The following is a 24916-nucleotide window of genomic DNA, read 5'->3' as shown; positions in this document are numbered from 1 at the left end:
CTTTGTCAATTTTCAGACAGCAGTTTGGTCATGAGCTTATTTCTAAGCAACAATCGACAAAAACATGTTAGTGGAAAATGAACAGTGTGTATATAGAATCGGTCGTGGGTTATTTAAGGACAGCTCTGGTAAATAAAACTAGTTAGATATGGATCTAACTAAACACATACCTACCTACAGCTGTATTCGACAATTGCTTTTTTTAGGTGACGGTGTCACCTGAACCACATATTCCCATAGCCGAACTCATGTGAGGATCTTCCCTTCGTGCCTCTTTTCAAGTGCGGGAGCGAAGCGCAGGCAGAGCTCTGCACGCCTAAGGCACAGCCCGGCCGAACGCTGCTCCAGAGGCAGGACAGCAGCTGGGGGGTCACCTGGGCTTGGAGCTCGGGACGTGGAAGAAGAAGAAGAGGAGGAGGAGGAGGAGGAGGACCAGGAGGGGCAAGGCCCCCCCCCCGAACGCCCCCCCGTGGCCGGCGTTACCTGTGCCCCGCGGCGCCCCCGGCTCGCCCCGCCCCGGTCCCTCCCGCTCCGGGCGGCGGGGCGGGGGCGGGCCCGCACCGCGGCTATTTGGCCCCGCACCGCGGTCCCCGCGCTCCTCTGTCGCTCTCGCCGCAACCCAGAACTCACCCGCCGGCCCGCGCTCGCCCCCGCCATGCCGAACATCGTGCTGTTCAGCGGCAGCTCCCACCACGACCTGTCCCAGCGGGTGGCGGACCGGCTCGGGCTGGATCTGGGCAAGGTGGTCACCAAGAAATTCAGCAACCAGGAGACCAGGTGCGTCCCCGACCTCCACTCCCCGCGTTACCCGCTCTCACGCCCCGCTGGCGTCACGGGCGCGCCCTGGACACACCCCCGTGGCCGGGCTGCTGCTGCCGGCGGGTCCCGCCCGGTGTCACCCCCGCGTCTCGCGTGTGGGTGCCCCCCGGCAGGTGCAGATGCAGGCGCGGGGACACGGGGTGGTCCGCTGTGTCATGGCCTGTCCCTTCCTGGTTGTCCCACCATCCCTGACCGCCTGCGGAGCACGAGCACCGCACGGGAGGCGTCCCGGCTGGCTTGTGCTGGCTCGGCTGGGCAGTGCTCCTGTCGGGTGCTCTTAGAACGGAGCAGGGCTTGCACGGCCTCGGCCGGGCAAAGAGCATCCTGCCTCCTCTGAGGTGAGGATGGTGTTTGCAACAGGTGGGCTGTCTGCGGCAACAGGTGCATCCCACCGCTCGCAGATAGTTAACTATGCGGTTGATCAGCTTTGTCTACCTGAAAAAAAATCATCTTGATTTTATGAACTACAGTATGTTATGTAGTTTTGTAAGGACAGGATGGTGATGACGCTTTAAAAAGGGCAAATCACAGAATTTGTCGCAACCGGTCGTTATTTTGCATCAGCAGCCAGTTGTGCGTGTGGTGGACCGATTACAGCTCCTGTATGGCTTCCCTCCATAGCCCAAGACTGATGGTCATGCATGAGGGTAATACAGTTGTTGTGATGGCCTTGGCTTACTCCTAAAAGTACTCGGTTGGTTAACTGTGGCCAACGGGCATCTTCTGATGCGGTCAAAGTTTAAGAGACAAAGGCATACACCTGCCTTCAAAGGTGTACCCAAATTGACACTCGCATGCTGGAACATCAGAACCATGCTTGATACTACGGATAGCGGACATCCTGAGCGTTGTTCTGCCCTAATTGCCCGCGAACTGTCACGTCTCAACATCAACATTGCTGCTGTCAGTGAAGTTCATCTCCATGAGGAAGGCAACCTTAGAGAACATGGTGCTGGTTACATACTCTTTTGGTCAAGTAAACCCAGAACTGAAAGGCATCTCTCAGGAGTTGGCTTCATGAGTAAAAACTCTATTGTCCCTAAACTTGAAAATCTGCTGACAGGTCACTCTGACCGCATTATCTCCCTACTCCTTCCACTACACAACAAGGAACATGTTGTCCTCTTTAGTATATATGCCCCAACTCTCCAAGCCGACCCTGCTGAAAAAGATAAATTTTATACTGACCTGCGCCGCCTTACCCAAAAGGTACCTGCAGATGATGAGATCATTAAATTTTATATCAATTCCTAAAAGTGCAGTCATACCATGCTCCTGGCCAGCCAAATGCAGAAAATAACGCTGGCAACAGTGCAAAAAATTCTGCATGAAACTATCAGGATAGCTTGCTCACCTGGAGTCTCTGAGAATGTGCTTGCCAGTGCTTTTTCTACCAATACTATTTCTCTTTACTAGTTTGTCATCTTAGCTTTCTGACCCACCTATTTTGCTCAATTTTAATGAAGAATTTTAAATTCAGGTGAAAGTGGTACGTTTATCCCATGAGCTGGTACGACTGTGCAGCTGTTTTCTATGTAGATGTGTCAGTCTAGGCTGCCAGCTTATTCTGAAACACAACTTTCTGACTATAAGTAGCTGACTAGTCTCTGAAGTTCTTGTATGTTTATTTTTATCTGTTCTTGTTCTGAAACTCCTGAAAAAGTGTGTTTCCATTGCTTCCTTTGAAAGATTAACATGATGTATTCTAAAGTTGCTCTCACAAAGCTTGTCCTTCTCTTCTGTCTACATTTTTGCATTCTCAGTTTAATTGCTCTTGTTCTAGTTATGCTCGCTGGCATTACTATAAACCCTCTTCCATTGGTGTTTATGCAACCTAATGTTTGCACACTCTAGCTCTTCTATTCATTCCTGATTAAATGAAAGCTTAAATCTTCTCTCAAGTCTTTCCAGCCTCATACTCACTTTATTGCTCTTTGATCTCTTTCTGCATGATAAAACTTAATTTGTGTATTTGGCTGCATGACTTTCTTGCTAACTTGTCTAATTTATTTTTTTTTAATGTTTGTTCTTCAGAGACACTTATCTTAATTTCTGCTTAAAACATAACAAACAGCAGAACTAAATTGATTTAGATTTCATCCAAGGTAGAAGTTTATCTCCAAAGTTTGCGTATTTATTTTACGAGGTAAGTTAAACTCTAGGCTTCAGGATGCCATAATCTCTAGTCTGTCATTCTACCTATTTTTCCAGGTGTGGAATATTGACCTCTACCATTAACAAAGAAGGTAGTGGTGGCTACAGTATGTCAGTGGTTTGGCTAATCTCGTAGTGCCAGTTTATTTTCTTAGGCAAGTAGGGATGTAGTGTGGTATAGATATGAGGAATGTACTTAACAGAAACATGTTTCTAGTTGCTTCTGTTGCAACACCGTGATGCTGACATTATCTTTCTTTTATTCCCTGAACTAAAATGCCTTACCACTTTAAATTTTTGTGTTCGGTTTAGGTTTTTTTTGTTGTTGTTTGTTTTGTTTGTTTTGGTTTGGTTTTGGTTTTTTTTTTGGTTTTTTTTTTACAACTTTCTACTTTTGAGATTCTAATACGAAGTTCTTGTTTCCCCTTCAGCAAATAAAGTTGTATCCTCTATATAATGTTTTAAGTGGGTAATTTTTGCAATATCCTTAGCAACTTATTTCGAGATATTGACTTTCCAGTTTTCCAGATTAATGTCCTTAATAAAAAAAAAATAATTAGCAATAGTAATGAGAGAATTCCTCAACAATGCGTTTGAGATTAAACTAAAGGTAAAGCTGATATTTGTGCTGCAGTGGTCCTTTCGTAAGGCCTTTGGATTTTCAGTGTACCTATATAACAAAATTTAATTGTGTGTGTATGTAAGCAAAAATTCTTCCCATATCAAGTGAATCATGCACAGTCTTTTTTTCCCCCTTATTTTTGTTGCATTTTTAAATTTATAAACTAGTGTATTGGCATTACAAAATACACGTGCAGTATTGCAGAATACTAGAACCTGATAGTTAAAAAGCTCAAAGAACCGTAAACCTTCCCAGTGGCAGTCGGACAAACCCCTGTGCAAACAGATAAGCCTGGGTCTGAGGGTCAACAAACTCGTTTTGTCAGATCTGTAAGTTAGCAAGTTGCAGAGAAGGTTTACTTGTTAAAAACTCTATTTTCTTTTTGCTGCATTCTCTTAAATATAAATGATGCCTAAATTGATAGCTGTGTGCAGCCCCAGGCTTAAAATCCTTGTCAAAGGGTTTTGGCTGGAAGCTCTTTACTGGAGGGAAGAGCCATTATATTTCCACTCAAACAGGCTTTAGGTTTCAGTCCCAGTCCTTAGCAGGTGTAAGTGGGTTTGAGAAAGTAATGCTGAGGTTAGCCAGGGATAGGACCACTACTGACAAGCACTGTGGCTAAATAGGCAGGTACAGTCCCAACTCCAGAACATTTAAAATGAGAAAGGCTTCTCTTTTTAGTTTATTCTGAGACTGGTATATCTAGTGGTGTCACAGTTCTCTTTTGATTTAGGCATTCAGTATTCTTGCAGGTGTGTAATTGATGAATGTAATGTTTGTGCTAGAGGAAGTGAGGGAAATTGCTGGTAGACTCAATCACTGCCCCATTTTTTTCTTCCCTCCATCTAAACTGTGTGGAAATGCTTTCCTTCAGCTGGATACTAAAGTCAAGCAACCCTAACAAATGCAGTGAGAGAGCACCTCAGTAATATCTGGTTGTGGAAGATAAGTCTGTTTAGTATTCAAAGCTTCTGTGTCCGTTATGTGCCAGCCACGGTGCCATGGTAGGAGCTTGGGTGGCACCACCTTATTTATTTGGCAAAATGATAAGGGCTGCAGTGGGGGGCTTAGTCAGTTTATCTTCTTCAAACCCGACAAGCAATTGTCATCAGCAGAGTTGTGCAGGCTGGAGGAAGAAGAAAGGAATGGAAGTCCTTAAACAGGGGTGGCTGTTGTAGCCTCAGCATCTTGAAGCTCTCTTTTACAGACATGTAAAACATGTCTGTAACAGATGCATACAGATATTAAACGCACTGAAGCTTTTCACAGAATTGTCTCCAAATACACTGAGATGGCATTTCATTATAGTTGACACACAAATAAACCCCAGTGCAGATATTTTTGGTGACTCAACTGAGTTTTTAAAAAAAAAAATCATTGAATGTATCACTTCATAAATAAATATATTTTCTTACAAGATATGGTATTCTTGCTTCTCTAAAGACTATTTATTTTAACTCTACCCTTAAAGTACTTTTTATTCTCAAACTGGAGAAACTAGAGTGGTAGATGGCATTCTTTTACATACATCTCTCCTGGTGAAAGAAGTTGGGGCTCCTGCTCATTCCTGTGAGCTTCCTTGCTTCTTCCTGTCAGATTCAGTGTCTGAAGTGAATCTTTTCTTGATCCAAGAGGAAGGGATTTAAAGTCCTGCCTGGGACATGTGAATTTGAAGGCTTCCTACCCACAGCTTTATTTAGCTACTGGAGGTGGGTTGTTTCAGAAACATCAGCTTAAAGTGAATGCCATTTAGCTTTTGCAGAGGGAAATATGGCTTGACTACCAAGGGACATTGCGTGCTGTATGGGAAAAGCTGTGCTGTTGGTATGAGGGCCATGTGTTTGTAACTAAATAAACAAAACTAGTATCTTGGACTGAAATTTAATCTTGGAAGTTAGGAAAAAGTAGCGGATGTTTCCTTGGAGAATTCATGCAAGGATGGGTTTGGGTCTCTATTTCACACAAAGTGGGGTAATGAAACTGTTTTTTTTCTATCAAGTAAATAATTGAAAGAAGCAAGAACAAACCTAGAAACTTATATATCAGGAATGCACAATTCAGCACCTGGCTGTAAAATGTCCCTCTTATCTTCCCTTCAGCATCCTCCAAATCTTGTACTGCAGTTGTCTCAGATGAGACATGACCTGATTGCATCTCATGTAATCTGGTTTGAGTTCAGCTGATGTGGAGGCCAGGAGCTACATCACCCTCTCTGGAGTAGATAGTTATGATGTTTGCAGATCTCTACTCATGGAATGAACAAGCTCAGGTCATAAACTGATGTTACATCAGCTGAAGGCAGTGGGGATTAGGGAACATGCTGAGATGTGAATTGTCTCTTCGCACTGCCCAGCTGCTGAGCAGTGGTTTGCAACTGGAGTGGTTGTGATCTGCCTGTGTCAGTGGAGGCAGCTCTTTCCCTCCCTCCCCACTCAGTTACGTTGTCATGAGCAAGGGGAGGCTGGAGAAACAGATTTTATGGGATTGGTTGAATAAGATAAAGATTGTTTCTAGACTTCACCTTGCATGTGTTTGTCATGATTTAAGCCACAACAACACAGTGTTTTGTTTGTACAGGGAATTGAGGATGCAGCAAATATAGCCATCTCTCACATCGTTCATTGCTCTGTATCAGAAAAGCCCCCAAATCCTTCAATGCTTTTGTTTTGAGGCTTCCACTGTATTGACTGTGCATTTTATCACAAAGATATCTTTTTTATATTTATCTATATTTTTATTTATCTTTTTGTAGATGATAAAAGCTTGAAATGAAAAAAAAAAGACTGTTGAGAATAATGACTAACAAACCCACATGTCCTTAGCTGCAGAGTTTGGTACTCAGCTTTTGGAGACTTTTTGCCCATTTTCAGACTTATTAGACCTTTGTTTCCAAATTTCTGAGAGTTCCTTTTGGACTGCATGTGGCTAAACCCAGAGCTAGCTCAAGGAAGGGTATTTTCCTCTTGGCAATGGTAGGCTGTGTGCCAGAGTAAGAAGATATTTCCTGTCTTCTGATACTTACCACAGCAGTTCCCACCATTAGGCAGTTGTTAATGAAGATTTAGCAGAGGTTTTGTCTTAGAGCTTTTAAGGTGGAAGAGCCTAGAGTTGAGGGGAGACCAGGAGATAAGGGATCCCTGTAAACTTAAAACCAACTCTGGCATTTTTATTATTTCTTTGTTGTTTTGGGCTTTGCTAGTAGCCACTTTATGTAACATCGTGTCAGTTGAAATATTTGTCCACTAAGTTGGAAGCCTTGCGTTAAAAGACTTTACTCTGCAAAATGTGTTCCCAAAGGCAGGAGGTCAAACACACCCCACTGCTGAGCGCTTGCCATTGGCTGGGTTTCAATGAATTGCAAGCTCAGCATGTGCAGTTTTTTGATCACTTTTGAGATATTGATTCTTTTTGCACACTGTATGAGGACTCTAGACCTTAAATTTTGGCTTCTTCTCTGGGTATTAAAAGGGCCTGAAGTACACATCTACCTTATTGGCACCTAAATTGCTTAAGAAATCTTACTTCTTGTAAGCATGGCTAGAAACTTAATCTATTGTAATTATTTAAAAAGGTATGTAGAGCCCTTGTAAGTGCATGATTTGAACAGGATCCTAGTTACAGACATATTATTTACCATCCTAATCTGGCTCTGCATACTTATTCCCCTAATTCCTCACAACTGTTTGCTTTTTGGTTAGAAGGTACAAATTAAAAATTCCTATCACTCTGATGGGAGTATACTGTAAATCTAGCTCAGGAGCTCAGTCTGCTATTACTCCTGATCCTGATTTTTGCTTAATGGATGCTTCAGCCATTGAAATATGTTTGTAACCTAAGTAGATTCTGAGCCTTATCCTTAATTCATGGTTATTAGTTCATCTAAGATTCTGCTTACTAAATTGAACTCTCAAATCAGCCTTTGCAAGTTGAAGGCAGATACTAACACTTAAACTTGTTTTTCATCGTGTCCTGTCATGTGTGTATTTTTCCCAGATAGAGCCTTGTGCTTGTGAATTCCAAGCAACTCGCTCAAAGTTAATCCCTTTTGTGGGCTATTGATTTCTGTGAATTTCACTTTTAAACAGAACTGTGTGATGTCAGGGCTTTTAATGTACAGGTGCTGTTGACTCTTCTTGAATGAGGCATTTATTTAAACTGTTACCAAATAGTGGAATTTGATTAAATTGCATAAACCAAACAAAGCTTGTAATCTTCAGGCAAGAGTTTGTTCTTATGTCCTTCCTCTGTGTCCTCACTATGTGAAATTGTTTAAATAACCTTCCAAACAGTTATGATATAGATGGGGGAATTTAGTAGTAATGTTAATAAGATAACTAACACAGTTTGACTCCTGTTAGCTTAGTGTTATCTAATAGATAGTTGAGATACAATACTTCACATATCTGATTCTGTAGTTTATAGCCTTTTATTGGTTGTCTGAATATGTAAAAAAACCCCAAACCAAACGAAAACAAAAAAGGAGGGGGCGAAAAAAAGCCGAAAACAAGCAACAACCAAACCCAAACTGCCATTCTCCCCCCAAAAACAAAACAACAACAACAAAAAAACCCACCACCCAAAACCTCACCGGTGTTGTTAGTACAGGCTGTATCTGATGGAATACTTGCAACACAGTGACTGGTTATCCATTATTCTCTGGCTTGGTGGAGGTAAAATAGGCAGCTATGTGTGTATCTCTTGGCTGAGTCTACACAATACCTCTCAATACCAATCTTTGAGAAGATAGGTAATAAGAGATACTGCTTGGTTGCACAGCTTTCTCTAGCTGATTGGGAAATGTGACTACTCACATTTCTGTGTGACAAATAAGAATGTCATTCTAGTCTTAAAAGCATAAAGAATTTTTTTTCAAATGCACCAAGAGAGAAAGAAGCAGCATGTTTGTTTTTTAAGTTGTTTACAAGAGGAAAAAGTTACTGCTAGCACAAGGAAAGAAAATACAATTAATGACAATGGAAAAAGCATCACTTCAGGTCCATTGTATTAACCAGATCTATATTTATCTTAAAGTATATTTCCTGACCTTCTGAAACCTCTTATTTTTTAGTGATGTGCTTTTAGGGAACAAACCAACTCCGAATGCTATAACTCAGTGTTCTTTCAGTATATAATGAACATTAAGATCATGTAATTTGGGCAATTTTTTTTTCTAATGTGTAATGTCTGTTAAACTAGCTGTTCTTTTTTTTTACCTAAGTACTAAAATAATTTTTCTTTGGATGTATTCCAAAGGTGTGGTATGTGACAACACTTGTTATAAAGCAGGTCTGTGTAAGTGCTGAGTCGAGTGGCAATTACAATTTTTTAGAGCCCTCATAATAACCATGAAGCTATAATAATGATTGGGGCTACATCCATCTAGTGGGTAGATGCTTTACTTAGAGCTGGATTTGTGTTAGAAGGGCTTCTACTTAAGCCTGGGTAGTTTTTTCCAGTTATGTAATATACTTAGTATCTTGCTGAACTTAAGTTATGTTGACCAAAACTTTTTCTGCTCCAAAAAGGAAAACAAGCTAAGAAAATATTTTGATCAAAATACTTTTCTCTAAATGGCTCTATTTCATTGTTCAAGAAGTTGGACAGGAAAGTAACAGTTTTATATCTGGAAAATTGTGTCTTTGTGCCATGATGAAAGCCTCCAAAAAGTTTCCTGGCTTATCTGCATATGACTGTCCCTGACCAACTCTCTGTCCTTCCAGAGACCTGGTGTTAGATGGTTCGCTTTCATTTGGATCATAAGAAATCCTGCTAGTAGTATTCTTGGGCAAAAAAATGTATTAAATTACAGAGAAGAATTAAGACAGGATCTTACTGTAGCTTGTTTGAGACTGCAGAGGAGACGAATAGGGGAGCTAAGAACATGAACTTAACTGTCTTGGTGCTGATAAATCCAATATTTGCTTACCCTTAAGATGTTTTAAAGCAGTAAACTCCTTTCTACAGAAAGCTAATGAATTTTACATTAAAAAAGTTGATAAACAAAAGTTTTTAGAACTGGGTTTGACCAGCACAAGCCTCAGCGTTGAAGGACTCATCCTGGCCTGTATCAGGAACAGTGTGGTAACAGGTCCAGGGAAGTGATTCTGCCCCTGTACTCAGTGCTGGTGAGGCCACACCTTGAGTATTGTGTTCAGTTCTGGGCCCCTCAGTTCAGGAAGGATATTGAGGTGCTGGAGCAGGTCCAGAGAAGAGCAACAAGGCTGGTGAAGGGACTGGAGCACAAGTCCTATGAGGAGAGGCTGAGGGAGCTGGGGTTTTTCAGCCTGGAGAAGAGGAGGCTCAGGGGAGACCTCATCACTCTCTACAACTACCTGAAAGGAGGTCGTAGCCGGGGTTGGGGGTGGGTGTTGGTCTCTTCTCCCAGGCAACCAGCAGTAGGACAAGAGGGCATGGTCTAAAGCTCTGCCAAGGGAGGTTTAGGTTGGATATTAGGAAGAAACATTTTACAGATGAGACTGGATGTGGCACTTAGTGCCATGGTCTAGTAACCATGGCCATGTTGGATCAAGGACTGGACTTGATGATCTTGGAGGTCTTTTCCAACCCATTTGATTCTATGATCAGAGAAATTATTCTACCTATATCTTGACCATTAGAAAGGTTTCCAGCTAGAAGCTTTTGCTCATTTGTGCCTTGGGTAAAGATGCTATCTTTTAAATAAAGGCCCACTATATTTTAGCATTTAATAACTGGGACTAACTTAGTAGAGCATGGGTTTAAAAGGTTTGATCACCTCAGTATTTAGGAATTCTGTTTTTTGTATGTTGTGCATGGATTTAGGGAAAAATGAAGATTATTCTGCTGAGCTTATACATAAGTTTTGGAGTAACAGATGTGAAAATGAATGTGGTTCAGGAGTATGTTTCTCTTGTTTGGATCTAGAATTGAGAAAGAATATATTCAATAGTTTTATTTTTCCTGTTCATTTATAAGCTCTATTTAATTTTTTAATTTTGTGGTGTGAGCAGTGACTGGTCCCAAAATTTGCCTTGAAATCTGTAGAAGAATAAAATTTCTTTTAGATACTGTCATAAAGAACCAAAACAAGTAAGTACAGTTAGAGTGAATAGAGCAACGGACACAACATGAGAATTGAACCATGGTAAGCTGTTGATGAGCAGCCCTTGTAGCTTTCCTCTAAGGTTTTCTTCTTTTAAAAATACTCTACTTGAACATCATGGTGTAGATCTTAATGAGATGTTTGGTTTTGGAGTGTGGTTTGATATATCCAGCTTCTAAAATACACCTGCTTCCTGTACATAGTAACATCATAATTATAGAAATATAATTGCCTTTTTTAAGGAGGTATTTTGAGGCAAGGAGTACTTAATGCCTGAAGTTGAATATGCTATTTCTGTACTTATCATCTAGGTTATTCTTTAAATGGCCATCTACCTGGGAGATGGCAAGGACACAGAACATATAGACTAAAAAAAAGCAGTAACAAATTTAATAACAATGTGAACTGCATCACTGTTATAGCTGTAATTATGTGTTGGTTAGTGCTCACCTTATGAAGAAGATATTTAGACTAAAATAAATTTTAGACTGGCTTGTCTTGAAATAGTCTTTGTTACAAGGAGGCGGTTATCCAAATTGCTGTTAAAAAAATAAAAATCCTAACCTAAATGGAGAGTTTATGGAAAACCTATGGAAGTTTGTTAAAACTGTTTGGGTTTTTTTTTGTTTGTTTTGGTTTTTTTGTTTGTTTGTTTGTTTGTTTTGTTGTTTTGGGTTTTTTGTTTGTTTGTTTTTTTATTCTTTAGTAGTGCTTTTTAAGTAATTCAAGTGTTGAAATGGTAAATGGTCATCTCCTGCTCTTTCAGTGTAGAGATTGGTGAAAGTGTGAGAGGGGAAGATGTATATATTATCCAGAGTGGCTGTGGAGAAATAAATGACAACTTAATGGAACTACTCATCATGATCAATGCTTGCAAGATTGCATCATCCTCCAGAGTGACTGCTGTAATTCCATGTTTTCCATATGCCAGGCAAGATAAGAAAGACAAGGTAGGTAAGAACTGTGTCATTTTGGAAGGCTTTTGTTCAGCTTGCTCACTTGGAATTTTTGGAGATTAATAATTTTCATAAATATTTAAGTGATTTGAAAGATTTGATCCCCCTCCCCTCCATCTTTTTTTTTTTGTGTAAAATGTTTAATTAATTTATTTATAAGTGAATGAAGTGAGACAATTTTTATTTGCTTGTGTTTTGCTAATTGACATGCCTTCAGTTTGCAAAAATAGGTACATTATATGTGTGTGGTATATTGCAGAGTACTTTGCTAGCAAACCTCACCTTATGGGATTGGTTTTGCCTGCATTTTCAAAGTTTTGGAGTTGGTTTGTTTGGGGTTTTTTCCATCTCTGTATATGAAGAGAGTACACCCTTTTTAGCAATTTAATTGCATGGAATTAAATCCTAAATTTGAACTGCTGTAACAGTTATGCAGGTAGGTTTTAGCCTATATGGTTAAACAGATTGAAATGGAAGGAACTGATAAAATCTGCAGTTCATAACAATAATTAATAAAAACATTATTTTTTGCTGCCAGACAGATTAAAAAGAAGTTTTTATATTTATAACAATTACTTTGATATATACAGACCAAAAATTGTGTGAAAATCCCATAAATACTCTTCTGATTTTAGTACCCTTTTCCTGAATTTGATTTGTCATAGCTGATAAATATATCAGTTCAGCCAAGTTGGTAACACAGTAACAAACTCTCTATGGCAAGTAAGACTGATTTTGAAAAGTATATAACTAGACTTTTGTCTCTCTGATTGGATATGTGAATGTTACTTTTACCTAAACTCATTTGAAAAGAAGTAATAAGGAATGTGATTTTGGCTTTAAAGATTGGATTGCAGTGATTATATTTTTGGGAAAATTTGCCGCTCTCCTGTACTTCTCATAAATGCACTGCCCCCTCTCTTTCACTTTGGGCATCAAGCCCATCCTGAAAGCCTTCTGTTGTTCTTTTATTAAAAAAATAACAGACTGAGAAGTAATGCAGAAGCTAAAAATAATAGCAGTTATTACAAAACATGTACTGTGATGTCTAAGAACAAAACTAAATACAAGAGGTTTTTTCTGGTATACACTTTCTTTAAGTGCAGGCTCTGTAACACCATACTAATATTACCAAGACCCACTTGTTATTCTTCCAAAAATGGAATTCAGGAGTTAAATAATAATACCCTGTTCTTTCTTTACCTGCATGTTTTGGTACTTCATTTTTGCTGTGTTTTGTATTGAACAATGCTTTCCCTTGATCCGGAGAGGTGAAATACTTCTTTATATCAAAAGACCTTGAAAGTGAACCAAAAAACATTTTGGTGAAAAGGAAGGAAAGCATCTCACTATGTTTTGATTTTACCAATTCGTATGGGAAGATTCTGCCAGACCATCCTCTAAGTTCTTGGTGTAGGAAAAGGATGAGTATATTCCACATTTTTTGTGCATCTAGATTATGTCTTGTCAAGGGTAGTCAAAATCCATCTGGCAGACTTCCAAGAGACACTTAAACCCCCAGTGTGGTGGCACAGCATGCCATCAAGGAGCATTTTGTATTTTGGAAATGGCATGTGAAGATGGATAGCCTAGGAAAATGATTTTGATTAACAGGGGTTTAGAGGTTTTTTTCCAGGCTGTTCTGTGTCTCTAATTCCACAATTTTAGACAAAATGCGTTTTTTTGTTTATGTTGGGGTTTTTTTCTCCCCTCTGTTTTGCAGTTGAGAAAATGTTTGCCATCTTTGGAAATTAACCTTGGTAGTTGACCCCCATGTTGCAAAATAAGCTATAATATAGTTGCTGACATGGGGCAGCTTATTGACAGGGACATCTTTCCTCCTACTGTTGAATTGCATCACATGACTTGTTCTTTGACCCATGTTGAGTGCACAAGCTTTGTATGCTGCCTGAAGTGTCAGTAAAGTGCCAGCCATTTTCTTCCTATGATTGTACACAGATTTTCTTCTATGGTGAAAGATATTGCTGTAGTTTGCTTGACTTATCACTGAAGCAGTATAATCTTCACTAGTGCAATGCTATTTTCTGGTTTGAATTTAAGTTATTGACTTTAATTCATTAAGAACTAAATAGACTGAGTCCTTTCTGCTTAAAATAACCATGTATTCTTCATACCTCTCTGTAGTTATGATTGCTGAGAACAATAAAAGTGCTCTTGACTTGTTTATGTAAGGAAAGGGCTTAGCAGTACAAATCTTATTCTGAGCAAGGCCTTTGTAAATATACTTGGGAAATTTTAGCACTAAACCTGGACTAGCTTTAAATGGGAAATAGAAGTTAAAAAAAAGGCTTACTGAGAATCATAGAGAAGTTGGCAAATTAATTTAGACTCAATCACGTGCTTCCCTAAACCAGAATATTTCTGATGCACAAGCTAGCTAACTTAAAATTAGCTCAGGTGTGTCTGTGCTTTGGCCGTAACTGCATTTATATATCCTGTAATTATGCTAACCTTCCAAGCTGTGGGCAGGACACATTTCTGTAGGATACTGCAGCGATGCCTTTGAGATAAGTCAGAAGTACAGTGACAGGTGAGTTTGGTGTTCTACCACTCATGTAACTTTGTTTTTTTGATTTGTAGAAGGGGTCCGTGGAGCGTTGGGTAGGTATCTTTTTTTTTTTTTTTTAAATCTAACACTATGCATTTTCCATTAATGAGGCCTTAAAGGGTGAAACTTACTGGGTTATGTATAACTAGGAATATTTCCAGTTTCACTTCTTGATTTCAGTTGTGTTTCACCTAGGCCATGACAGTAATCCTTTAGAATAATTTGCTTTAAGAAAACTCCTAGATTCTGGTTAAAAATTTATTTGGACATTCAAGATAATGGCTGTCAACTTCTGAAGCTTCAAAGCATATCTCATTTTTGAAATGATAAATTTGGGTAATACATTAGTGAACATTCAGTATCCATACACTTCACAACTGGCTTTCTTGGAAGTGAAAGTTCCAGTTATAAATCTTTTTTTTTTTTTTTTTTTTGTTTGGCATGCATGTGATGAATATTGAGCAAGACAATGTAATAAGATGCTTGAAGGCAACAGAGCCTTGATCTTGGTGGACAACTTTTACTTTCAGCTATGTGTCCATTGCACAGTTACTCTTGTTAGGTTGTTTACATTAGCTTTGTGGATTCCCCTTGCTCCTGGTAATTCAAGTGATTTTTCTACAATTTACTTTCTGTACCTAATTTAATGCTGCATTTCGCACTAATAATTCTGAAACCAATCTAAAATTGTATCAAAGAATGGAACAATGAATACTGTGAATCTCTGTTCTTACCTCTCTCGTCAGAAGCAAACCTTACAAACTGCAATGTAAAGAAAATCATGACTTCTCATCTTTGTCATCCAAGTTTCTGAATAATGAGGCCAGGTTATCTGAAGTTCCCATGAATATACTGTCTTTGATTTTAAAATAATCTTCAATTTGGATCATACTGTAGCACAAAACTTAGATTCTCTGCAAGCAATATTAAATTAATATTAATGCAAATATTAAATCCTTTTGAATGTGTCATGTGGGTTTTCTTTTAATGCACAATTTTGGGTAAAGGAAGCTGTCAGCTACAAACTTCTTTTGCCTTAATGTCTATTAGCCCATTCTTGAGAAAACAGATATTGGTGTCTGGCTAACTTTCCTTACAAGACCCTCTGTCCACCAACACATAGGCAATCTGTGATGTGTGCATATCTGCTAAAACAAGTTACCTAGTGGTAAAACTTCAAGTTCTTCCTTCTGGGAAGGCAGCCTGCAAGGCCAGCAGCTGAAAGAAGTACCAACTGGTAATGTATACATTAGTATGTGATGCAGGAAAGTATTTTGTTTGGGTCTTCTTTGTGATAGCGATACTCATGGTACTGATACATGAGAAAAACTGAATGGTATTCACATTGAACAAAATGAAAAAAACCAAAGGCAAAATTCAGTGTGCTGGATGGAGTGAAAATGGCAAACCACACTCTGAGAAGAATGTAATTTGCCTTTAGCTGCTAGCCTGAACTAGTTACTTGTTTCTACCAGTGGGGGTGGTCCTGGTTTGTCATCTTCTTTTCCCTTCCCTTCCACTTCAGCAGCTAACTCACATGGCTGCTGTTGGTTTAGACAAGTCCTGGTCTGCAGCACAAGGGAAGTGGTGGAAGTGTCTAGCCTGGAAAGCAGGGATGGGACAAGCAGGGGAGCAAACTTCTAATTTCAGCATCACCTGTTAGTCCAGCTAAGTGGAAGCTTTAAAACAAATCTTTGCAAGGAGCTGGTAAGAGAACACTGCGATAGAATAAAAAGAGTAGATACTAAGTCTTTCTTTTGTTAGATGTTGCCAGAGATTTGAGAATATTTTGAAGTCCAGCTTAAAAATGTCAGATGCTATGATCAGGAATTCAAATGGCACGAACAAAATGTTTGCTACTAATAATAGAAATATCCAGAAAGCCTTGGAGAACTTTGACCTTACAGAACTGAAATTAAGAGCACCACAGTCCTCAGTAAGTGGAAAATCAACTGTGCTGAAGTGCTAATGATAAATTCTTATGGAATCTGCATCTTCTGCATCTGAATTGCAGACATCTAGGGAAGTGCTAGCTGTTGCATCTGCCTTCTGTCTATCTTACACAGACCAAATGGTGGTGATGTTCGGTGAAACACAGGGCCCAAAAGGCATGGTTTTCAAAATGAAGAATTTCAGTAATGATGGTGATATGCTGTATCTAGCCATGAGAAAGGCTGCAGTATCTCAGTTTCTGTTCTGGAAGTGTGTTGTCAATCTGTAGGTTAAAACAGAAATGACAAGTTTCCACCTAAATTAGCAGAAGTTTTAAGGAAAATATTGGTTCCTTGACAGGACACAGACGGAAAAGAATCTAAGTTAAATTGGAAGTGATTCAGGTCATTGTCAGTTATGCCCTTGAGCATCAATGGAAGTAAAGCAGAGATACTCTGTAATTGTTTGTGGGGTGTGGATGGAGAGGAGGTTTCTAGGAGGCTAATGAGGCTGTTTGATAAGAGAGTTCACAGGAGAGAATACTGTGCCCGCAAAAACCAGTCTGCCAGTGAGACAGAGATTGAATGGCAGTTCTGCCTTCATGCTAATGTTATTGCCAGCTATTAGCCCTATTTAAAGATTGACAAAAAGAAAGCAGCAGGTTTTGTTTAGTATTTCTGTTAGAGAAAACTGTCCAGGGCAGCATTGCTTTTTACAGAGCTTAAAAAAATCTGATAAAATTTTGAAGTTGCTCCAAAATCAAAAGTGGGGTATCTTCCAGTCATAGTTTCTATCTTTTTTTTTTAACTTTGCTCTTTGTTTGGGATGCTTTTAAAGAGCTTTTGACATTGGCATTAACTTGTTAATAAGATTTTTATTCTTCTTTTGTTCTTTTCACTTCTTAGGGTTTTTTTTTTCATTCCTCCTGTCCCTTTTGGGAATTCTAAACTCCTAATTGCATCCAAGAATTAAACATGAATTAACAAAAAAAGAATGAATAAATAAATAGGCTAGGGTAGAAGACCCTTACCGATAAGGATCTGCTATAGACTTTAATGTGTCATGAAGAAATGCTTGATACTAACATTGTTTTAAAGCAGCGTTCTCAAAAGTTGGGTTCACTTTACCTTTGATCTATGGTTTTTGCAGTGCTTTTAGAACAGGGTAGTTGCTTTAGAGTTGGATGTCTGTGTAGGGTAATGAATTAGAGAAATAGAGATTGTCTTCTGCTATAGGAAAGATATTTGAAAGTTGTAAGCAGAACTGGAAAACTATATCCCCAATTTTATATCTTTTTAATACAAAGCATTATTAGGCAGACTGTGCAAACTGATTTAGATATACCTGAATACTTTGCTGAGTTTCAAAACCCTAGTAGCAAGACAAGCTATTGACAGGATAGTTTGGCAAAAGTTCTGGAACTTTTCATATTTAGATTCCAAATATTCTAAAGAAAAAAACCCAATAAAAGTAACTAAACTACTTCTTGCATCTAGTCAAAATATTGTTAAAATTAAAGCATTTGTGCTTTATTCCTCAGAGTCGTGCACCAATCTCTGCAAAACTTGTTGCCAACATGTTGTCAGTTGCAGGGGCTGACCACATCATCACCATGGACTTGCACGCTTCTCAGATCCAGGTAACTATTGGTTCTTACTAGTTGTGCCTAGGAGCTCTACTGAACTGATGGGAAAGGCTAGTAGTAATTCTCTGCCTTTTCTCATTGTTTTGATAGGCTATGTACAGGACTCCCAGGGTTCAGAGAAAGTCTCACTACCTGTTTCTAATTAAATTCCCTTTTAGAAAGAGACCAGTCTTGATCTTATGGGGTGATTTTGCAGGCATTTCAAATATTTGTGCATTGGAGTCTTCAGTAAAATTTGCCAAGCCTAATGTAAGAGCTTCGAGAACATAAAATATACTGGCTTGCGGCAAGTTCTCTTAATCTGAGCCTTGTCAGAATTATAGTGTTGCCCTAGGTAGAGTTTTGTTGTTACAACAAAGGGTACAGTATTCTCTTAAAAGAAGTGAAGATGAAGGTTGGCAACACTTACCTGGCTTACTGCTGAATCCAACAAATCACAAGACTTTTTGCTCAGTAATAGAGCAGACATCATTCATCATTCTCATGTGTACCTTGTTTTAAGATACCTTATTTTTTCTAGAGAATATCTTATCTTCCAGGTCTGGCATTCTGTTTAATCAGAATTTCTTCTTATGCTAGATGGCTGTCACTCAAATAAGAAGTAGTTTCATTTGTGGTTTAACATAGGTTTCTTATCTTTACAATTCGGACAAAAACAAAGATTCTACTGCTCAAGTAATACTAGCTGGAGTCTTCCCTGTGTTGAAATACTGCTGTTCATGTCAAGCAGTTGAAATTTATAAAAGTTATGTATTACTCACTGGATTTTTTGAGAGCTTTTCACTAGCATAAATTTACTTGAGTGCCTGAAGGTGATCACCTTTTCTGATTTTTTTATGTCAATTGAGAACATCTGTTCTCTGATTCACTACTCTTGAGTGAGATTTTTAGAGACCTTAGTATTTGTTTGACTTGAGCAGCATTTGACAGTAGTATCAGAGGGCAGAATTAGGCCAGTGTAAAATCCTAATTCAAGTTCTACCATTCAGAAAGGCAAAGGCTTGATTCTTTCCCTCTATCTTTGTTTCAGGTAAGATACAAACATATATTCATGAAATTCTTTCTTTTTTGGACTAGGGTTTCTTTGACATTCCAGTAGATAACCTGTATGCAGAACCTGCAGTGCTGCAGTGGATTAAAGAGAACATTCCTGAGTGGAGAAATTGTATCATAGTCTCACCTGATGCAGGTGGTGCAAAAAGGTACTATATAAGCTTAAAACTATTAGTTTTACATATAGTTAGTGGTTAATGAACTAGTTTGTCTAGTCTTCTATTTTCCTCTATGAAATGTGCGAGATATAGGGTACATCACTGATGAATCCAACTACATTGTAAAAACAGAATAATAGTCCTTCCAATGTTGTTCGTGCTTGAAAACATTCAGGACCTTTCTATACTCTAAAGAAAATATTTTTCTCTCTCCCTGGATGTGGCCTCATTAGCTGAATCCCTCCACAGGAGGGGAGAGATTTTTCCCGCTACTTGCTTCTTTAGTCCAGTTGCTGCACCTCTTCCTGCTTCACTCTGGAATTGCCTAAGCTTCCATTCTCTGTCAAAACATATGACCTATTCCCACTGTACCTGCTGACATTTAGGTAAGAGCTTGCTTGACTCGTATTTCCTTTTTCTTTATGTTATTGCATTCGAGCTGTAAACCTATTGACCCTGAGTTTTGCATTATAAATACTGAAAAAAGGGAGTGAAGTGGTAAAACGAAAAAATAGAAAACTTAGTTCGTTTCTTCATTCACAGCATGTGTTACTCACTTAGCAGACTATCTTTTATTTGGTATCGATTGAGTGTAAACCATTGCAAAAGCTCAGTAGCACACTGGCTGCTGAGGTGATAAAGCATGCCATTGAGGCAAGGTGCTTATTCTCAAGTTTTATTGTTTGTACTGCTGCTGCAAAGGGAACAAAGAAAAATGAAATAATAATCCTGTAAGTCCATAGAAATTTATATTTCTGAAATGTAGTATGGGGGAAAATGTGAAAGATTGTCATAATTTTATTTTAATTGAAATCTTTGGGTCTTTTGTGAGTGTTCATGTTGTAATGATTAGTAGGGAAATAAGACTGATTACAACTTCATAGTTGTTCGTTTTTAGATTAATCAAGGATGTAAAGAATATAAACTATAGAAAGCATTCTAAAGGTCAGATGACTGAGTCGATTAAATTTCTTTGTTCATTCCTGTCTGGATACTGTTACTTTCACAGTTGTTTTTTGTTTGAAATTGTTTTTGTTTGGTTTTGTTTTTAAACAAAATACATTCTTTGCTTAGAATTCAAGTCCCAAGACAGCATTTTTCCCCCTGCCCAGTATTTTTGATTAAGTTAATCATAAAAGTTTATTTTTTGAAGATCACTTTCACTGTATTTAATACAGATAGTTGCAGTCTATCTTTAGTATCTTTCTTGTAATGCAACCAAACAGTTGCTGGTTAAGTAGAGGCAGATGTTGCTTTCAATAAAGTCACAGCTTCTCCTTCACCTCCTGCAATGTAATGTGAAGAATATGGTTTGGCCTTTCCATTTAAAATATGTAGAACTACAAAGTAATACTTAATGGAAAGTGAATAGAATGTGAAAATTGAACGTGAATTGGCTCAAAATTTAAATCAGTAAGGATTAATTAAAAAAAAAAAAATCCATGTTCTTGCACTTATTTAAAATATCTGAATTCTTTTTGTTTCTTACCATTTGTTTGTTTGTTCCCCAGCTTATTAAATGTTGTGACTGAAATAAGGCATACAAATTCTATTGAGGCTCTGAGGTATTGAGACTTGATATTAAATCACACTATTCACAAAAAATTTCAAAACTTTTGGATTTTTTGTTTATTATGCAGTTGTTGAAATACTGTAACAACTCCTTCATATTTAAGTGGTAAAGAAACAAAACTGTATTCTCTATTAACCATGCATGTTAAGAAGCTTGTTAACAACGTTCTAAATATATTCTAAAAATACAGGTTACAAGGTTGCACTAGCATTTAAAAGACAGCATGGAATTGTTTATTCCTGTGTCTTGATACCTAACAGCTCTGATATATTATACTGAAGAAAGCAATCAGAAGTCTATAACAAGTTAAATTTATTATTGGAAGTTTGTCTGGCCAGCAGAGGTCACCCTGAGTAGTTTTAAAAGATCTTTGTCAAGCAGATGTACGCTGAGGGAATTATTAATGAAGCAAGCTACTTGATTACTATTCAAGTACTGTGAAAAGAATTATTAATCTCTGTTACCTGTTTTGGTTTTTCCCCTTTGGTTTGGTTTCACATCCTGCAATGGTGTTTTTCAGTTAGAATATTAAAGTGCATGCTCCAGTAGGCTTAGAATTGACTTAGAATTTCCTCTGCTTTAAATTACCTAGTGTGACTTGTATTGCAACAACTTAATAAAAGCTTGTGAAAAGCTGAAATGTTTTCAAAGCCAGGCACTTAATGACAGAAAACCAAAATCAATTCAATTAAAAAAATCAATTTTTGGAGTATAACTTAAGACACTCTGGTTGTATTTATTAGCAATGAATTAAGATTATTTCTGCCTGTCTCATTCCTTGCAAAAGTTTTTGCTGTGGTAATTTGAAAGCCAGGAAACAAAAACTGTGGTTTTTGACAAATACATATGTATGACTGTTCTTTCTTTTAAAATGGTTCTCTAAATATGGTGTATTTCTTCCCATAACTCAGGGTTACTTCAATTGCTGATAGACTGAATGTGGAATTTGCTCTCATTCATAAGGAAAGAAAGAAGGCAAATGAAGTGGACAGAATGGTCTTGGTTGGTGACGTGAAAGATAGAGTAGCAATTCTTGTCGATGATATGGCTGACACATGTGGCACAATATGTCATGCAGCAGAGAAGTAAGTATTATTGTGAACTGGCTCACTGTTCTCACTGTACTGCAACCTGGAGACAGCTGATGAATGCAGTCTTCCTGCATGCCTATAACCCTGCCTGACATCTGTAGCATGAAGTCATTCTGATCCTTGAGTCTATAGGTCACAGTTCTGTGATCAAGCTGTGTCCTTCTTTAAAACATGGAATTGAGAAAATATTTACAGAAATACGTTATTTGTTTTTAGGAAGAGCACAGAATAAATAAAATGTCATATAACTTGAAAGAGATTTGGGCTGTCTAATGCACTTTACAGTCAAAATCACAAACTGCCTAGCCAACAATATTTTTTTTTATACTCCTGTGCTTAGAGGAAGTTAATTCCTGTCAAAAAGAAGGCCGTTATTTTTTTCCTGTTATGAAAGAAGCACTGTTTATTTACCTGCAGTAGATTTCTAGAGACCAAATTTTAAAACCATCAAACACCTTCAAAGTATCCGCAGTGTTCACTGAGAAAGATGCATTTGCTTGAGTGATGCTGCCTTATATCATATTGTTGGCATAAAGTAGTGCTTTTCAGTAAAGTCAAATCTAGGTGGGATGTATTTTGTGTTTAATTAGACTTGATCACCAAAATACTTCTTAGAACTCCTTTTATCTTAGCAACCTAGATGCATATCAAGCAGATGAACTAAGAAATGTATTTTCAGATACAGCAGATCAACTTAAGTACAAACTTAAGCACATACCCTTGGTACCCACTCTGTCAAGCTGCATCTTCCTTGGAGGTTACTTACCTCCTTGCAGCTACGAAATGTATTGCTGAGAATGACCAGAAAACTTAGATTTTTTTTTTAGTCATTCAAAATGAGATGATGTTTCTGTGGGTTTTTTTCTCTCTTATGCTTCCTCCTGTGCCTTTGTGATGATCCGATAACATACCATTCTTCAGGGTCTCTGTTTGCAAGGCTAGAAAAGCAGTTAGGACATAGCTGAGCATTTAGAGGCATGAGACCAGTAAAAAACCAAATTGAAGATATTTTGACTTATTCACAAGGTGTTCTAGTTCTTTGATTTATACTTTCTTTTTTCTTCCTCCTCTGCTGCACCAGTTCGCTGAGTGCTTGCATCAGCAGCATGTCTTCTCTCAACCTTGCAGCAAGCTAGGCTTTTAATCATTAACATTTGTTCTTCCTCAGAAACTCCTTCCAAGCAGAACTCTTTGAATTGCAGATGAAAATAAAGGTGGACGATAATGGAGACACAATAGGGTTGTGAATGCTGCCATCCAACCTACTTGATTTTAAGATAGAAAACTTGTACTGGAGTTCAGTTGTGTGTTGTGCTGATAGGGTCAAAATGCAGCAATTTAAATTAGTATCGCTGCTGCAAATAAGAACTCTTTTATTTAATTATCAGTGTATGGGGTTGTTTTTGGTTTCTTTTGAGACAGTTCTAAACTTTTTCAGCTTATACAAATGTCTGAATTATTTTGTAGGTATTTTATGTGTAGGAATTTGTGAGTAAAATGTATTTTAGAGATTTGTATCTGGCTTTAGCTATGTATGTAAACATGCATCACGTCATACTTTTCTTGTATGTTCTACAGGTTGGTGTCTGCTGGAGCTACTAAAGTTTATGCCATTCTCACTCATGGCATCTTTTCTGGTCCTGCCCTCTCTCGGATTAATAATGCTTCGTTTGAGGCTGTTGTGGTAACCAATACAATCCCCCAAGAGGAGAAAATGAAACACTGCCCAAAAATACAGGTACAGTGGTATTTTTGTTTAGTTTCTTTAAACTCTGGTTTTGTGTTTTACTGTTCACTGGTGCTAGAATTTGTGCCTTGAGAGGAAATTAATATTCTAAAATACATGGTTTGCAAAATGTTTTGCTAAAACATGCCAAAGAACTGTTTTAAGGGGATTCAGGTAGTACAATAGAGCATTGCAAAATATTTGATATTTGCCGCACCTTGAGTATGCTTGCTTGTGAAAGAGTGGCAAATGTAAAATTGACTGGATTTTGGTGGTTTTTTTTTTAATCAATATTAATCATACAATATTTTCATGCAGGAACTTATGTTATTGTGGAGGCCACAGAAATCTTAGACTTTTTTCTTGAAAAACACTAGTGGAATTGTTCTGGGAAATCATGTGTTTCATTGGCGGTTTTCTTTAGTATAGAGTGGAGAAAAGCATAAAAGATTGGGGGTTTTAATGCATTATTGGATTTTTTTTAAAAGCCTAACATTTATTTGGTATTTATTGAAACAAGACAAGCACTTAAAAGGTGTACTTCCTCTAAACTGTATTTGTGTCAAGCAGACACTGCCATCTGATGGCAAGAATAGTGGGGGTTTTTCACAACATGCCTTTTATCAGAAGTCTTAACGATATTACTGTGCAACAATCTTAGTCAGTGCTTTCTTACTCAGTTTTTGAGTTCTACTCTGTTATTATGTATATGTTCAATACCTAAAGTTTTAATGTTATAATTCTTCCTAGAAATAAGAGAGCACAATGGTAGATTGAATGTTTGTCTATATGTTTATAAACTGCATAGTTTTATTGTTCTTGGCATCTCATAAAATTTTTCTTATTGATTTTTCTTTCAGTTTATTGACATTTCCATGATCCTGGCAGAGGCAATTCGAAGAACACACAATGGTGAATCTGTGTCCTACCTGTTCAGTCATGTGCCCTTGTAACTGTAGGAGATTACACTGCATCTTTGCAAAGGTCCCTTAAGCTAGCACTGTTTTTGATGATGGACATCAACCACAAGAAATGAGTATCTTTGTACAATTCCAAAGCTTGTATGTTTAATTATTATATTTGTCTTGAAATCACCACTTGTTTGTTATAAATGGGCAATAAATCTCCATCTTGAAGCAACCTTATGAATTGCCTCAAGAGTCTGAAAGTCTTCTGTGTTGCTTAAGTTCTCTTTTATGTGCCTGTCCTCTCTGCCAAACTGCTGTTTTGGATCCATTTTTCCATAGAGAACTACAAATTGTTCACAGATCTTAATGAGATGTATACGTGTAAGATCATTTTCTGTGTTCAACTAAGTGCTGCAGACTTGAGTATCTTATATCTATTAATCTGTTGGGCAGGCAGCTGGTTTTTTTGTTTGTTTTTTATATTTAATTACCATGAATAATATTTTGTAAGCCCTAACAGTATGTAAAGGTCATGCTAATTTTGAGTAACTGTTGACATACACATAGTATTAACTGTTTCGTACACTTCATGTTCATATTTACCCACAAGATACATGGGGCTGCTGTTT

The 24916-nt window shown here is 38.0% G+C and overlaps 1 protein-coding gene across 3 annotated transcripts; it reads left to right on the top strand.

Annotated features, from left to right (window-relative positions):
• The first annotated feature begins 587 nt into the window (after nucleotides 1-587).
• Nucleotides 588-24547, top strand: PRPS2 (phosphoribosyl pyrophosphate synthetase 2). 3 transcript variants are annotated; one of them, XM_027725202.2, is made up of 8 exons: nucleotides 588-777; nucleotides 11443-11626; nucleotides 14234-14254; nucleotides 17674-17772; nucleotides 18856-18980; nucleotides 21474-21647; nucleotides 23232-23391; nucleotides 24240-24547. In XM_027725202.2, exons 1-8 carry the CDS (start codon nucleotides 656-658, stop codon nucleotides 24330-24332), a joined length of 978 nt encoding a protein of 325 aa, XP_027581003.1. In that variant the 5' UTR covers nucleotides 588-655; the 3' UTR covers nucleotides 24333-24547. The 3 variants fall into 3 exon arrangements, with proteins under 3 accessions (XP_027581003.1, XP_027581004.1, XP_039235882.1); XM_027725203.2 differs by lacking the exon at nucleotides 14234-14254; XM_039379948.1 differs by lacking the exons at nucleotides 588-777; nucleotides 11443-11626; nucleotides 14234-14254; nucleotides 17674-17772 and adding an exon at nucleotides 19223-19375 and having other exon boundaries at nucleotides 18943-18980.
• Nucleotides 24548-24916: the final 369 nt, after the last annotated feature.

The sequence above is a fragment of the Pipra filicauda genome, unplaced genomic scaffold (genome assembly GCF_003945595.2).
Source record: "Pipra filicauda isolate LSUMZ 115617 unplaced genomic scaffold, ASM394559v2 scaffold180_size1756469_pilon, whole genome shotgun sequence".
NCBI lineage: Eukaryota > Metazoa > Chordata > Aves > Passeriformes > Pipridae > Pipra > Pipra filicauda.
This window is presented reverse-complemented; position numbering and strand designations above follow the sequence as displayed.

Coding starts and splice junctions, on each gene's coding strand:
- PRPS2 (XM_027725202.2), top strand. CDS start 656: ATGCCGAACATCGTGCTGTTCAGCGGCAGCTCCCACCACGACCTGTCC. Junction 778..11,442: donor TTCAGCAACCAGGAGACCAG/GTGCGTCCCCGA, acceptor CTGCTCTTTCAG/TGTAGAGATTGGTGAAAGTG. Junction 17,773..18,855: donor TGCACGCTTCTCAGATCCAG/GTAACTATTGGT, acceptor TTTTTGGACTAG/GGTTTCTTTGACATTCCAGT.